We start from the raw sequence: 15,366 nt of genomic DNA on the forward strand, positions 1-15,366 counted from the left end.
TTTTTAGTTGTAGTTGGGCACAATATCTTTATTTTATTTATTTATTTTTAAGTGGTGCTGAGGATCAACCCAGGGCCTCACACATGCTAGGCGAGCACTCTACCACTGAGTCCCAGCCCCAGCCATTAGCACTTTTAATGTATAGGCACTATCCTAAATGTTGACCTATGTTAATTCATTTAATTCTTGGAACAAAATACCCGGTAGTCTATAATTAGTACCCCAACTGTTACAAATGGGGAAAATGTGTCACCACAAGTAATTAGGTGAAGGTCACTGGGAGAGTGAGTGGTGGAGACCTGTGAACCACTGTGCCTGCTGCCACTCTTCCTGGGGCCTGGCTACATGCTTCTAGGCTGCTCACAGATAGGGCCTGCTTACTCCTCCCCAGGACTCCCCCAGCTGCCTCCTCCCATCTCCTTGGCAGTTGCTGGCAGACTCTTTCCTCACAAAGAAGTGTTGAACACAAAAATCGGTTCTTTTAAACCTGAAAAAGAATTTCTCCAAGGTCTTCCTTGTCTTATTCTGGCTTCTGGGTTTTTCTTCTTCCACTTTCAGAGGACCTGTGATTCCTGCTGCCCTCATGCTCTATGTCCCAGGTACCTGATACTACCCCAGTTCTCTGTGGGAGATGGAGGTTGTGAGCGCCAGTCACAGGCAGTCCCTGGAGATGGCTTGCTGGGCTCTGTCCCTCTCCTGGAGTCCTGGAGCCCTGCCCCAGCCTGGTGGTCAGATTAGCTGCTGAGGGAGAGCTGGTGGCTGGAGAGGAACAGGAGTCTTCTGGGCACAGAACAGTTCTCTGTTCTGATCTGGCTGATGGATACTTGGGCTTGTGTACATGTAAAGTTATTGAGGTGACGCTTAAGATGTGGTCCATGAGGCCACCACCACAAGATTGGGAGGAATGTAATTGGTGGAGACAAGTGTAACAACACTAAGACCTACCTACCAAATACACAGTTGACCGTGCAAAAATCACCCAAAGCAAAATGGGTAAATGCTTCCTTTCTCGCTTTTTTTTTTTTTTTCAGGGCCGAGGTCTGAACTCGGGGTCTTGCATGTGCTAGGCAGGCACTCTGCCATTGAGCTGAATCCCCAACCACACGCTTCTTTTCTTGTGTGGGAATGCTGAAGAGTAAATTATTAGACTCTTGGTACCAAGCAAGGATCTTGATGTTGTTGGCATCTTGGGTATTCAAGGGGAAAAGGGTGACTATAGGATTCAGGACTACCAAGTCACAGAACCAGTTGAATGTAGGGATGGTAGCTGTCAAGAGATTGCGTGGTGCTCAGCGTGCGGACTTCTCTCCACAGGAGCAGCAATGGTGGGAGAAGTCCCTGGCTGAAGGGAGGCTGTAGCCACAGTCAAACAAAGACATCTGCATAGGCCATGAGCACTGGAACCCAACCCCCTGTGCAGTTGTGCACCACCTAGGGGGTGAGGGGGCTTCTCTCACCAGTAGTAAGAACAGAGGGCTGTGAGCCCGAGGACAGGGCTGTGTGTCCTGAGGCCAGCATGGTCCTAGAAGCAAAGAGGACTCTTGAGGGAGCTAGGCAAGGACCAAGATACCTGCCTTCCCTACTCCGATTAAAGCCACACCAAGGACAGGCCCTTCTTGTGCATGTCTCTGGCCTGCACCTTGCTAGGTGTCATCTGCCAGGTAGAAGACAGGTCCTCACCATTGCAGCCAGCCATGGAAAGGTATGTCCTGGCAGAGGAATAGCCGGACATAAGACCCTGTGGGAGTGAAAGTTTGAGGGGTTGGGGGGGAGTTTTTATTCCTGACTCATTCACAGAACACGCCTTTGAGGCAGATGGCAGACAGGGGTCTCTGGTCTGGGAAAGACTTTCCAAAGCAAGTTGATGTGAAACCCAGGACAGGAGTCACGATGAGTTCTCTGTGAGGGAACGAGTGGCAGGTCCTCTAGATCAGAGCAGCAGCACAGAGTGCACCAAACACAGAGGAGCTGCTGGGAGGGAGGGAAGCACCTCCAAGGGAAAAAATCAACAGAGAGCACCAGTTACACTGAGCTGTGGGCACGGGGGCACAGCGGACAAAGGATTCGTACAGGATCACGAAACTCACCAGAAGCCTGCGGACTGTTGTTCTCTGACCTGCTCTCTCTAGGAGGAATATGTGTGAGTCAGAGAGGACAGGCACCCCCAAATACCTGGTCCCTCTGCAGTCTAGGAAGCCATTCTGGGAAAGTACGTGGAGCCTACAGACATGTGAGAGCAGGTGCCAACACTCGGACAGCAGAGAAGCACCGCACATGCAGGGGACCGAGGCTTAGTAGTCAAAGTCCCTTTAAATGTATAAAAAGGGAACCCACAAAGGAGTCATGTAACCATGCAGTGACTCTGCACCATCGAATCGAATCGGAGCATTCTTTGTTCTTTCTTTACTGGAGAGTCTTGGAGAGAGTCCCACTGTGAAGGAGGAGACAGGTCAGAGTTATTAAGTGAAATAGTGCAAGCCCGGGGTGCTCCAGGCCTCCATGACGGACTAAAAGTAAATAGATTCCTTGAACCAGATGGCACCACCCATGATTTCTGGGTGTGGTTGTGGAATTGGATGCAGGTCCTGTCTTTACAGACATTTGGTGAATTGCCAGTTTGAATCCTGCCTGTAAGAAGGGTTTGCAGGGAACCCAGAATTGAAGCTCCACTAAAAAAAAAAAAAAAACTGGTATGAGAAAGGGAATGACTCCTAGACATGGAAACAAAAATTCTATACAGCTTTCTGTAAGGGGGAAAAGATGCCAAATGCACTAGGTGCTTTGGTACCGGAGAAACCAATGGATACAAATTTGACTCTCAAAGTTTATAGGCAGGGACATGATTTTGAAACATTATATTGGGACCAGGGGAAATATTTTGTTACCTCACTGATTCTCAGAATAGGAGAGGTTTGTTTTAAAGTACTTACTTGACTAGGAAAGTATTTTTACACGCCTGAATACACTTTACAATTGCAAATAATGTTCTAATATTGCAAAGTGATTCTGCATACAATATCTTATTTAATAGTTAATTTTATGCCACCTTTTAAATTCTTTAGCTGTTAATTATTACACATTCTATTTTTGGTTGTGCTGAGCCCTTATCACTGAGTGAAATTAGTCGACTCCGAGATTTCCTTCCAGCAGCGTCTCCTATGACTTGTTTTCTTTTTGTTCCTTTTTCTTTATGCCTCACTTCTTTCTCCCCCGAGGGCTGGCAGCTCGTGGTATAGAAATGAGCGCAAGCGCTTGAGCCAGATTGTCTAGGTTTAATCCCAGCCCAGCACTGCTCTGTATCCTTGGGCAAGTTCCTTAACCTCTGGGAGGGTTTCCTCTTCTGTAAAGTGGATATATTGTGTATCTCATAGAGTTGATGTGAGGATTGAGTGAGTTAGTACAAAGTACAGGTAAGCATTCAGAGCCAGTCTGGTATGGAGTACGTCTCAGTAGGTGGTCACTGCCAGTCTAATTAATCTTGTTCTCCCTCTTCCTCCCCAGTTCTTCCTTAAGCATTTGCTAATGAGGTTCCCCTCTGCCTTTCCTTTATCAGAGTTTCTGTTCACTACTTAATAACCTTCTCCTCCTTTAGTCCCTTATCTAATTGTTTTCTTCCACTCCTCACACATGACTCAAATTCCTTCTCAGTCACATTGCCTTTTCCTTTGGGATCTGTGGATTCTCAGCAGGTACTGTGCCAGGCCCTTTTCTTCTGTTTCAGCCATGTTTAGGCTTCTTCTGTAAAAGCCAGCTTCCCCCTTTCCATTAATTGAAAACTGCTCTCCATTGCTTGCCCTGCACGCTGCCTTCTCCTCCCGACTGTCTGCCATCGTATTTCATCTAACAGCATGCTCCTGTGGAACTGGCTCTGTAACAAATCTCAGCCATTCCCTGTAGTGGCTCTTCTCAACCCCTAGATAAGAGCTCCTGATTTGTGATTAATACCTTTGTCCCCCAGCTATGGTTATTCACCGTGCTATGTCTTTATCCAATGGACAGGGTTTCCCATTTTTGCAGCGCTAGGATGGGCTGCAGTGGGGGTGATGGAGGCTGGGGGTGGGGTACTGCAGTTCCCAGGCATTGACACCAGGTGGCAGAAGGGTTCCTTACAGCTAAGCCTTACTCTTCTTGGAGGAAATGAGAGGTTAACTTGTCCAGGGGTGAAATTATTTGGAAGCTTCCCAGAAGTTTCTGTTAAGCCTAGAAGAATTAGAAGTTATAGATATCTCCCATCCCAGCACAGTATATTCTCTTCTAGAGAGCTTAGCCTTTTGTTGGTTGTTTTTCTGTATCAATTATACAAATTATGTAACCATTATAGAAAAAATTTTAAACTCCAACAAGCCCAAAAAAGATAAAAGAAAAAAAAAATGGGTACCTGAAAATTTACCATACAGATGTAGGGATTTCCCATTTAAAATATATTTTAATAGCTATATTATGTATTTTATGTATTTAAAATCATTATTTTGAGAAGGGATCCTTAGGCTTCACCAGACACCCAAAAGTCTAAAGAACAGAAAAGGTTAAGATCTCTAGATGAGTCTGCCCAACTGAGAATAAAAGTGGACTCCCAAGGAGGAGGTTGTCAAAAAGAGATAATACCTTTTCCAGTTTGTGTGGGGATGGGGACACGTTAAGGAAAAGAAATAGGAAACAGGAGAGGAGCCCAAGGGGCCAAGGCCAAGGAATTCATGGGTATCATATTCCAAAGTCATCACCTAGATACACAGGAGGATCACAAGTTCAGGGGTGGCCTGGGCAATTTGGTGAGGCCCTGTCTCAAAATAAAATACAGTGGACTATAAAGCCCAGTGGTAGAGCATCCCTGGGTTCAATTCCCAATACTGTAAAAACAAAAAACCAAAAAAGGAAGAAAGAGAATGAGAGCAACCATGGAAGGGAGAGTGTAGACATATAGAAAAGTGTGTAGCCCGATTCTTTTCTCATGTCCTTCCTGTGGGTTCCCCACCATTTTGACTATAGGTTTTGAGTTCTGTTCGCAGCCTTGGGGATCTAAGGGATCATCACAATTAATGAGGTCTGTCTGTTTCAATGTGTATATTGGTGATCTATGGAAAAGGGTGTGCTCTTGGAGTACATTTTCTGGATGAATATTAGTACCTTTAAAAATTGTTTGTGCCTCTTGTTTTTGTTTTTTGTTTGTTTTCAGAACACAGGTATGCTCTAATACTGAGCTATATCCCCAGTCCCTTTTATTCTTAATACTTTGAGACAGGGCCTCACTAAGTTGCTAAGGGTGCTCATTCCACCCCCATCAGTACTGGGGATTGAACACAGAGCCTTGCACATGTTAGGCAAGCATTCTACCTCTGAGCTATATCCCCAGCCCTGAGGCTGGATTTGAACTTGCCATTCTCCTACCTTAGCCTCCAGAGTAACTGAAATTACAGACATTTGTGCCTTTTTTTTAAAAATATCTTTATTTTACATTTATGTGGTGCTGAGGATCGAACCCAGTGCCTCATGCATGCTAGGCGAGTGCTCTACCACTGAGCCACAACCCCAGCCACCATTTGTGCCTTTTGACACAGTAATTTCATTTCTAGGAATTTAGCCTTTAAAAAAAATCCAAGAGATGGATTTATGTACAAATGTGTTTATTATAATTTTATCATAGTGAAAAACCAGAAATAATTAAATATGAAGATATAAATTATGCTACATTTTACATTATGGAAAATTCTCTGGCTATTGAAAATGTCTAAGGGAATTTTTTTATTTTTTATTTTTGGTACCAGCAATTCAACCCAGGAATGCTTAACCACTGAGCTACATCCCTAGCCCTTTTTCTATATTTTTTTTAAGAGACAGGGTCTCACTAAGTTGCTTAAGGCCTCATTAAGTTGCTGAGGCAGGCTTTGAACTTGCAATTCTGCCTCAGCCTCCCGAGCCACTGGGATTTTAGGCATACACCACTGTACCCGGCTGGGAGTTTTTAATAATAGAGGAAATGCTTATGATTAATGCCAAATAGATTCAAAATTATATATAGAAAATATTTACTATGTAAAATGTTCAGGAAAAGGATTAGAAAGAAATATGCCAGAATGTTTTAAAATGCCTTCCTCTTGATCATGAAGTTATGAGTAATTTATTTTCTGCCTTTTTATTTTTGACTAAACAAAACTTACACTATATTACATGAAAAAAAATGTTTTATCACACATGTAATATACAGACTTTATTTCAAAAGATACAGAAGTATAATTAGAGAAAAGTAAAAGACTTCACTCCCCAAAGGTAACCACTGTTAAGAGTTCACCACCCAAGTTGTTAAGTACACACACATGTATGTGCAGATATGTTGTGTTTTCTTTTATCTAAGTGAGATCCTACTATAAATATTTTTTGCAACTTTCTCTTTTATCCATTTAAAAATGTCTTAGATATCTTCCCATGTTAGTCCAGGTAGAACTACTTCATTTGTCATAAACACCACCATTTCTCTTTATCTAACTGTTGCCATAGTGACAGACACTTTTCTCATCATGTGAAGCAATGATGCAGTGTATACCTTTGACCATGAATGTAAATATTTCCCCAGGATGGAGTTGCTAAATCAAAGACCATGTAGATTTCTTTTTCTTTTTTCTCCTTTCTTTCTTTTTTTTTTTTGCCATGCAGGAGATCAAATTGACATCCTTGCACAAGCTAGGCAAGTACTTTTCTCCTGAGCTGTAGCCCTAGCCCACACACACACATTTCACTGTGCTAGTGGTGGTTCTGGAGATTGAACCCAGGACCTCACTCGGGCAAGGCAAGTGTTCTACCACCAAGCGAAATTTCCGGCCCTTTTTCTATTTACTTTATTTTGAGAAATTTACTTTATCTTGAATCGCCCAGGCTGGCCTTGAATTTGTGATCTTCCTATCTTGGCCTCCTAAGTAGCTGGGATGATAGGAAAGCACCATCATGCCAAGCTCAACTATGGGCATTTCTAATTTGGCTAGATACAGCCTATATTTGTTAAGGTGATATGAAATTATCTACTGTCTACTATTACTGATGACCCCAAATAATAGTGACTTAAAACAAGATAGCCATTTACTTTCCTGAACTAACATTCTAAGAGCAGTCCAGGAATAATGCCGTGGTTCCAGAAAGGCAGGGACTCGGGGATCTTCTATTTATTGCCCTGCCATCTTCAACATGTGGCTTTAGTCCTATGGTATAAGATGACTATTTCCAGTTTTTCATTCATACCCTTTTTTTTTTAGTTGTAGATGGTCACAATATCTTTGTTTTATTTATTTATTTTTGTATGTGGTGCTGAGGATCAAACCCCAGGCCTCACACATGTCAACCAATTAGCTACAAGCCCCGCCCCCATATCCATTTTCTAGGCAGAGAAGAAGCTGAGGGCAGAAGCTAGAAGTTACATGCGGATCATTTCTGCTCCCATCCCAGAATTGGCCGAGACTTGATCATTTTGGCTGCGCATAGCAATGATGTGCCATGGGCAACCATATGCCCAGCTGAACTTCTGTCACTAAAACAAAAAACCTCGTGAAAAATATGTAAGATCTTGACACTAAAAACTGTGAAGCACTGGTGGAATATTCAGATCAGCCTAAAGCAGGGTTTTTAGAAGTAAAATAAGTGTGTGGAGGGCCGAGGGCATTCTCTGTTATCTGTTCACATCGCTCATCTGTTGGCTTACTTGGCTTCTTGTCTTTTCTTTCACTGATCTGTAGGTACTCGGTTTTTATTTTTTTGTTTTTGTTTTTTGTTTTTTGTGTTTTTTTTTTGTACCTGGGATTGAACCCAGGGGCACTTAACTGCTGAGTCACACCCCCAGCCCTTTTTATATTTTATTTTGAAATGAGGTCTTGATAAGTTGCTTAGGGCCTCACTAAATTGCTGAGACTGACTTCAAACTCGTGATCCTCCTGCTTCATCCTCCCAAGTCACTGGGATTACAAGTGTGTGCCACCGTGCTCTGTGGTACTCCTTATTGATGTGGATATTGACCTTTTTATCTTTTATAGGTGGCATACATATTTTCTCCTAGTTTCTTATATTTTAAACTTGTTTTTAGTGTCTCTTGACATATCAAGAATCGTATGAATTGTATGTATTCAATCCTGTAAGTTTCTTATGGCTTCTGTATTTTGTGTCTTATGACTGTTACTTTTATAATTGGAAAAATAAGACTACCCAATTCAAGAAGAGAAAAATAATATGAAGCAGTAGCAACAAACAGCATGGGTAACTAAATTAGAGAGATAACCTAAAATCCCATTCATTTTATTCTAATATCCTCCTTAATAGGCTGTTTCCGTGGAGCTCTTTGAGAAAACTGGACTTTGAAAGCTGAATAGGATTTAGCTAGATGGAGGGGAAGAGAAAGTGTTCCAGATGAGAGGAAGAGCAGAAACCAGACCACAGAGGCACACACAAATGTGGCTGAAGCGGACCTGGCTGGGTGAGGGTGGGGTGGTGGACAGAAAGCTGGACAGGTAGGCTAAGGACAGCCTTAGAACAAGGGGACCTCGAGGACAGCAAGGAAAACAGTGAGGTTAGGAGAAGGATGTCCAGATGCCATACTGAGAGTGGTCCAAGAGACATCCAGAGACATGGAGTGGTGGACGCCAAGAAGTTAAGACCTGGGTGGTAGGGTGAGCTTTTTACAGCAGGAGTGTGACCCTCTCCCTAAAGACGAGAAAAAAAGTGGATTCCGTATCTAACAAAGGGGAAGTGGCTGAGCAAATTAGGGTGTAGCCTGGATGGTCCGCCAGCTTTGAGACTAACCATTTGTGAAGGCTGGATTGAAAAGCATGAAAATTAAATTAAAGAAAGGTGATTAAAGTACATATAAAATTGTAACTATGATTACAACTATTTAAAGAAACACATAAGGAAGAAAGAAAAACTGAGACGGAATACCTCCAAAGCAGGAGAGCTATATTTGGATGATGAGTGATTATTTCTCTTAAAAGCTTTTTTGTTATTCTCCATTTATGGTTTTTAAAGAGGTGGGTGTTAGTGGATCAAAGCATCAGCAGAGGCTTTTCAAGGCTTCTTGGGGTGAGCTAGCGGCCAAGGTTGTGTGCAGTTTGGGAGGCTGAAGGCTGGACCCTGGGGGTGTGGGGCGCAGAAGGAAAGCCCCATTCCAGCCCTGAATCTTAAGAGGGGTCCTACTGGTTCTGTGGTCTATAGTGTGGAAAGCAATATAAGCCCTTTCTTGCCTTCCAGGGTCTCCTCATGCTGCTACAGAACCTACCTACGATACACTGGGGCAACGAAGAGATCGGGCTGCTGCTGGCCGAGGCGTATAGACTCAAGTATATGTTTGCCGACGCCCCCAATCACTACCGCCGATAGGTGCTGTCTCCCCATGGGGACCCAGACTGCCCCCATCTCTGATGGCAATCTGATCACTGTGGCCACTGTGCGAGCCGTGGACCCCAGCCAGGAACCACTCCTGCTGTAAAAAGCTCACCCCACCACCCAGGTCTTAACTTCTTGGCGTCCACCACTCCGTGTCTCTGGATGTCTCTTGGACCACTCTCAGTATTCCATGCCATGTGGATGGGCCCAGCTCTGGGAGAGGACAGAAAAGGAGGTACAGGGTTGTCTGCCCCTTTAAAAAAAAACTGGACAAAAGAAGGGGAGGCTCAGGGTCTCACTCACATTGTCCCTGCGTGGACCGACATGGACTGGCTGGCTTTTGCCTCCAGGTCCCAAGTGATACCATCACTTTTTTTTTTTCTCTCTCTCTTTAAACAGGAAGAAGAACCCACAGAATCTATTACATGCTTAAGGCATGGAAGTATTAGGCTTTGATACAGTTGCTTTTTGTGACTTAGTTTGATTTGATCACAGGTCAAATATGCCTTATGTTTTCAGAAGACTCCAGGCCCCGCCCCCTCCCTGGTTTCCTAATCCTTCTCCTGCCCTAGTCTGAGCCAGTGAAGGGCAGCTGCTTGAGACAGTTCTCAGATGGAGGAGGCACTGATGCTTTTAACTCTGGGAAGAGGCCTACACCCAAGGGCTAGGAATTTTCTTTTACTTTTTCTCACCAGATCCCCGAGTCTGTGCGTGTGAGTGTGTGTGTGCACACCCGTCAGCATTTCGTTACATGTCTGAATTGCTGTGTCCAGACTAGCCCCATCAGAACCAGTTGGGAAGGGCCCCGGTGACCAAGTGTACAAGCATCCTTGAGAATGACCAGGCGGGAAGGGAGAAGGGGCTTTTTACCTCTCCAAACCTTTGTTTCCATGATGACCCACTCCAAGATATTATGTGTAAATTGTGTTATTATGTATATGGGTGAAGATGTACAAATATATGTCCTCTTTGTAGCAGATATGATTTTATATTTATAATGTGCATCAACACGTGAAAGCAATCTAGGTCACTAGCACAGATGAGCTTGCCAGGTTGGTGGCTTCAGTGCCTCCAGGTTGGTTTCGGGGCGCCCTCTCTGAAGGCAGTGGAGCAGGGTCTGCTAGGGCGGCCCGGCCTGCATCAGTGTCTCAGTGTCTTTGCTCCCCTTTCTTCCCACCCTGGGCCTTTCTGGAACATCTGCCCTGCCCCTCCCCCTCTTCCGTGGCAGAGCTTCCCACCCCCACCCCTGGCAGCCTCCCCCAGAAGGGACTGCGAAGACAGAAGCCCTTTCTCCGTGTTTTTGACCCTTGCCTTTCCCTGGACTCTGGGGAGGGCTTTCGTTTTCCCATGTTTAAGTCAGCGTTGGATTAAGGACAGAAGCTGTGACCAACTGGTCAGTGCCAAGGGAAGGAGTGTCCTGAGTGTCCCTGGGTTTGGGGCTCTTCTCAGAGAGCAACATTAGGTGTCCCCTACTGTCACCATCACACCCACACAGCTCGTGAGATGTGCGACCCATTTTTGACTTTTGGTGTTTGGCAGTGGAGAAGGGGCGGGGGCGGCAAGCTGTCATCCCCTTGGGAAGCCAAGCAATGTCCCCACGGGGGCCACCCCAGGTCTCTTTGCCAGCGAAGCCCTCCACACACCACCCACCCACACGTGTGCGAGGGTCTCATGAGCTGTTTCTCAGGCGTTCTTCCTCCTCCTCTCCCCCTTTGGTGTGCCTCAGTAGCCTCCTTCACAGAGCAGGGGGGCCTCTGCCTCCCTCAACCAGACTAATTACAGAAAGACACTTGTGTTCCCAAGTGGTGGTTTTATTTTTTTAGTTTTTATGTTTGTATGGGAAATTGTGGATAAAGTGAACAAATTGTAAATAAATAGTGTATTTCCTCCTCCATCTGCTGCTTTTTCTCTGGTGGATTCATGTAACCTGGAGCCAAAGGTTCTCCTTTTCCTGGGTTTTTCTTGCTGATACTCATAAATGTGGGGCAGGCCTTCTGGAGGGCAAGCAGGGCCCCAGCTGAAGAGCAGCAGGCATTCTCCCAGGTTGGCAGACACTGGGCACCTGCTCTGTGAAAGGGACTATAGAAACTACAAAAATGAGTGACATGGTTCCTAAAGATGACACGTGCCTCCCACGTGCTAAGCACTGTGGCCAGCGCTTTTCATGGAATATTTCAGGTGTTGAAATGGAGTATATAAACTAAAGGAGGTTGGAAAATGGACTGGAACCTCAGCGCTGGATGAAAGCCTGGAGATAGCTACTCAGCACCCTCCTGGTGCTCAGAGGAAAGCCCAGCCCTGGCCAGGAAGGCGGCCTCTGGGTCAGGGAAGTACGCAGCTCCTCCTGGCTTCCTGTTGGGTGTTTTCCACCAAACTAAATAGAACCAAGACTGGCTCTCCATTTAGGGTCCTCAGTTAGGCCTTCTGTTACAGGCTGTTGGTCTTTGGTGACCTTACCATTTGTCATCTACAAAGAAAAGGTTGGCATTGTTTTCCCACCCAGAAGTCCTTTCTAGGATTCAGATGAGACTGTATCTTGGTTTCTGTCATTAGACCTATAGAAGGATTCGACTTAGCTACATGAAACAGAAACAAACAGTGGTTTACACAAGTTGGGAATTTACTTCTCTCACATAAACGTCTAAAAGTGGGCCACCCAGGGCTGTTACGCTGATGAAGTCTTGGCAAGCTGAACTCTGTTCCTAGGAGAGATCAATGTTTCAAGGTGATCGCTAGCACTCCAGCTGTTTGTGTTGTTTTTTTGTTTTGCTTTTCTCCCCACAATTGGATATTGAAACCAGGGCCTCACACATGCCAGGCAGGCACTGTACCTCTGAGCTACATCCCCAGTCCTTTTTAAAAAAAATTATTTTGAGACAGAGTCTCACTAAGTCACCCAGTCTGACCTTGAGCTTGTGATCCTCCTGGCTTAGTGTCACACAAGTAGGCTAAGGGATCCCAGACATGCACCAGCTCTACTTTCCAAACCACAGAATGGATTAAAGAGGGGACAAAATAGAAGAAGGAGCCAGGTGCAGTAGTGCCTGCCTATAATACCAGCTACTGGGGAGGGGGAGGCAGGAGGATAGCAAGTTTGAGTCCAGCCCGGCAACAGCCATATCCTGTATCAAAATTTAAAAAAAAAAAAGAAGAAGAAGAAGGGCTGGAGGCAAAGTTCAGTGAAGATCTGCTTACTTAGCATGCACAAGGCTCTGGGCTTGATCCCCAGCACTGCAGAAAACAACTTATGAAAATAAGTTGAAAATGGAGACAGACTTTTCCATAAGTACATGGAGGGAATTTAACTTTGAAATTCTAGTGACTATTCACAATTAACTTTAGAATTTAACTTTTGTCATGAAAACATGGTCACTCTTTCTACTTCATATTATTTGTACTGAGGCCATTCATTGTTCTCGAGGCTGAAAATAACTAATCTGAACTAGGCTTTATTTTAAAAAATCTGCTTTTCATTTATGCAGAAAGTCAAGCATCTAAAATATGTTTGATTCTGACTAAAAAATAGATGAAGACTTCCAAACTGATCCTGGCATACTCTGACCTGCAATTCATCCAATGTTTCTGCAATCACAATCTCCAGAGTTCTTAAATAGGCCCTCCCTCCGTTTTTATTCACCAGTGAAAGTATAGTGTCACAGATAACTCAAGTAGTGACCTCATCTTCTGGAGAAGAGAGTCTCTTGTTGACAGCAATGGCTTGGATTGGACTTCTGCATGTCAGTATGTCTATGTGAAGCTTTGTGCACTTGATGCAGAAACAGCCCCAGTAGCCCAGTCCTTCAGTAGCCAAGTCCTCTCTTGGGACCTGGCAATACTCATCTCCTGGTAGAAGACAGTTTGGGAAGCTACCAGAGACACCAGAGTAGTGACTTTTAGATTCATGATGAAAAAGGTGAAATTCATACAGAATCAGAAAGCATGAATTACAATGCCCCAGGACCAGTATCTTGTGAGCCTGTGCTCATTTGCCAGGGTAGTTGCAGCACACGTACAGCTGTGTCAGATCAAAGCCATCCTCCCAAAAAGTGCATTCCCTGACTTTGGCAAAGGTTGAATTAGAATTCTTGGAAGTAAGGGAACCCCTGATCAGTTTGGTGCTGCAGAGGGTTTATGAGCTCTGGATTCTTGGGGTGAGGTGGGTGTGATAGTCCCTGCCTAAAGTGACAGCTGTGTGGGGAATCTTGAGCTAGTCCCTGGGTACATAGCTTATAGCCACACTAGCTCATTTCACTGGTGACCACTCCATTGTACCACCCAACCCAGGTGTCTAAGAGAAGAAAGCCCAGACCTGCTCTTCAAACACTGGTCTCCAATTTTTTTTTTGACCCTTTTAAGTTATGTGTGTCTTTAAGTTGTTACAATGGTGAAGGCAGAGATGCCAAGTGTCTTTATTTTAAGTTGTGTGTGTCTTTATAGTTAATGTGGATTTCTTAGAGACAAATAGAGCTGGGTCTTATTCTCCAATTCAGTCTAACAATCTCTTGGGTTTTTCTTTTTTCTTTTTTCTTTCTTTCTTTCTTTTTTTTTTTTTTTGTTGTTGTTTTGTTTTTGGTGAATTTAGACCATTTACAATTAATATGGTTGGATTTAGGTCTATCTTTTTATAACCAGAGTCCTAGGCCAGAGACCTGACTTGGGCCGTTCCAACAAAGTAGGTTCAGCCATTTACCCCAAGAAACAAACAGAAAAAAAAAGAAAAACAGCTGTATTAGGAAGACAAAGTGAGATCAAGCATCTCGCCCTTTGAGTCACTGATAGAAGTTTTAGATTTGTTTATTTATTTATTTAGCAATACTGGGGATTGAACCCAGCAGACTCTACCACCAAGCAACAACCTTTTATTTTATTTATTTTTAAATTTTGAGACAGGGTCTTGCTAAATTGCTGAGGCTGACCTTGAACTTGCAATCCTCCTGCCTCAGCCTTGAAGTTTGCTGGGGTCGCAGGTGTGCGACTGCCCAGCTGAGCTTTATGTTTAAACAGAGGAAGAACTGGGGGCAAGGGAAGAGGTGCACATAGTTAAGCAGTCTTGGTCAAACTGTGGTCTGGTTGATCATTCTCTTAGTTCTGGTTCTGTGCGGTGGCTCTGGAGAAGTCCAGAGAAGTCATTATCACTTGAGGGAACAATTTTTACTCATTGCTTAGGATGTTTTATTTATTAAACCTGTGATCCTGGAAGGGGCCAATTCCCAGTTCCCATGAGATGACTGCTTCTATTTCAGAAGGCAGTCTTCTTGTGGGGTAATGTGCCTGCAAGTTCCCCTGTTCCTGGAAGGTGACTGCAGATTTAGGGCAATGACAGGAGACTCTAGACACCACTCCAGGGGTCTAAAATAGGGTGCTGTAAAAGCTGAGAGTCAAATGTACCTGTAAATCTTGCCTTAGTCTTAAAGGGAAGCAAGACGGATTAGGTAAAATTAGGGCTAATAAACCTCACATTACCAGTTTTTAGATGAATACTCCTTAAATGATGAATATGCCTATGTGCAGAGCAGAGCAGGGATCTGAAGACAGATACAAAATGAAGGCAGAGATGCCAAGTTCTATCCTGCTTTTAGTTGCCCATTGGGCATCTGCAGGCCCAAGAGTCACTGCCAAATTGATTGCTTGCTCAGTGTGTGGGGGAAAAAATCAACACACTGGTGTCAGAAGTAGTCTGATTGACTGGATGTGGTGGTGCACACCTGTAATCTCAGTGGCTTGGGAGGCTGAGGCCGGAGGATTTCGAGTTCAAAGCCAGCCTCAGCAATTTAGCAAGGCCTAAGCAACTCAGTGAGACCCTGTCCCTAAATAAAATATGAAAAAGGGCTGAGGATGTAGCTCAGTGGTTAAGCACCCCGGGTTCAGTCCTCAGTACAAAAAAACAAAACAAAATCTATGTTGCTTGTTGAGTGAGAATATAGGAGAACCTGACTTGGTTTTTTCCTACATAGTTGAATGAGTTCATCCTGTTTGGAGTTCACTGAGTTTTCTTTCTTTTCTCCCCCCCCC

The 15,366-nt window shown here is 44.3% G+C and overlaps 1 protein-coding gene across 3 annotated transcripts in view; it reads left to right on the plus strand.

Annotated features, from left to right (window-relative positions):
* Tbc1d22b (TBC1 domain family member 22B) overlaps positions 1–11,248 on the plus strand; it is a 72,217-nt gene extending 60,969 nt beyond the window's left edge. For all 3 annotated transcript variants that reach the window (XM_048805226.1, XM_048805227.1, XM_015487670.2), the window contains one exon: positions 9,220–11,248. In XM_048805226.1, coding sequence (XP_048661183.1) covers positions 9,220–9,348 — 129 coding nt within the window. In that variant the 3' untranslated portion in view covers positions 9,349–11,248. The remainder of the gene's footprint in view (positions 1–9,219) is intronic.
* Positions 11,249–15,366: the final 4,118 nt, after the last annotated feature.

Source organism: Marmota marmota, unplaced genomic scaffold (genome assembly GCF_001458135.2).
Source record: "Marmota marmota marmota unplaced genomic scaffold, marMar, whole genome shotgun sequence".
NCBI lineage: Eukaryota > Metazoa > Chordata > Mammalia > Rodentia > Sciuridae > Marmota > Marmota marmota.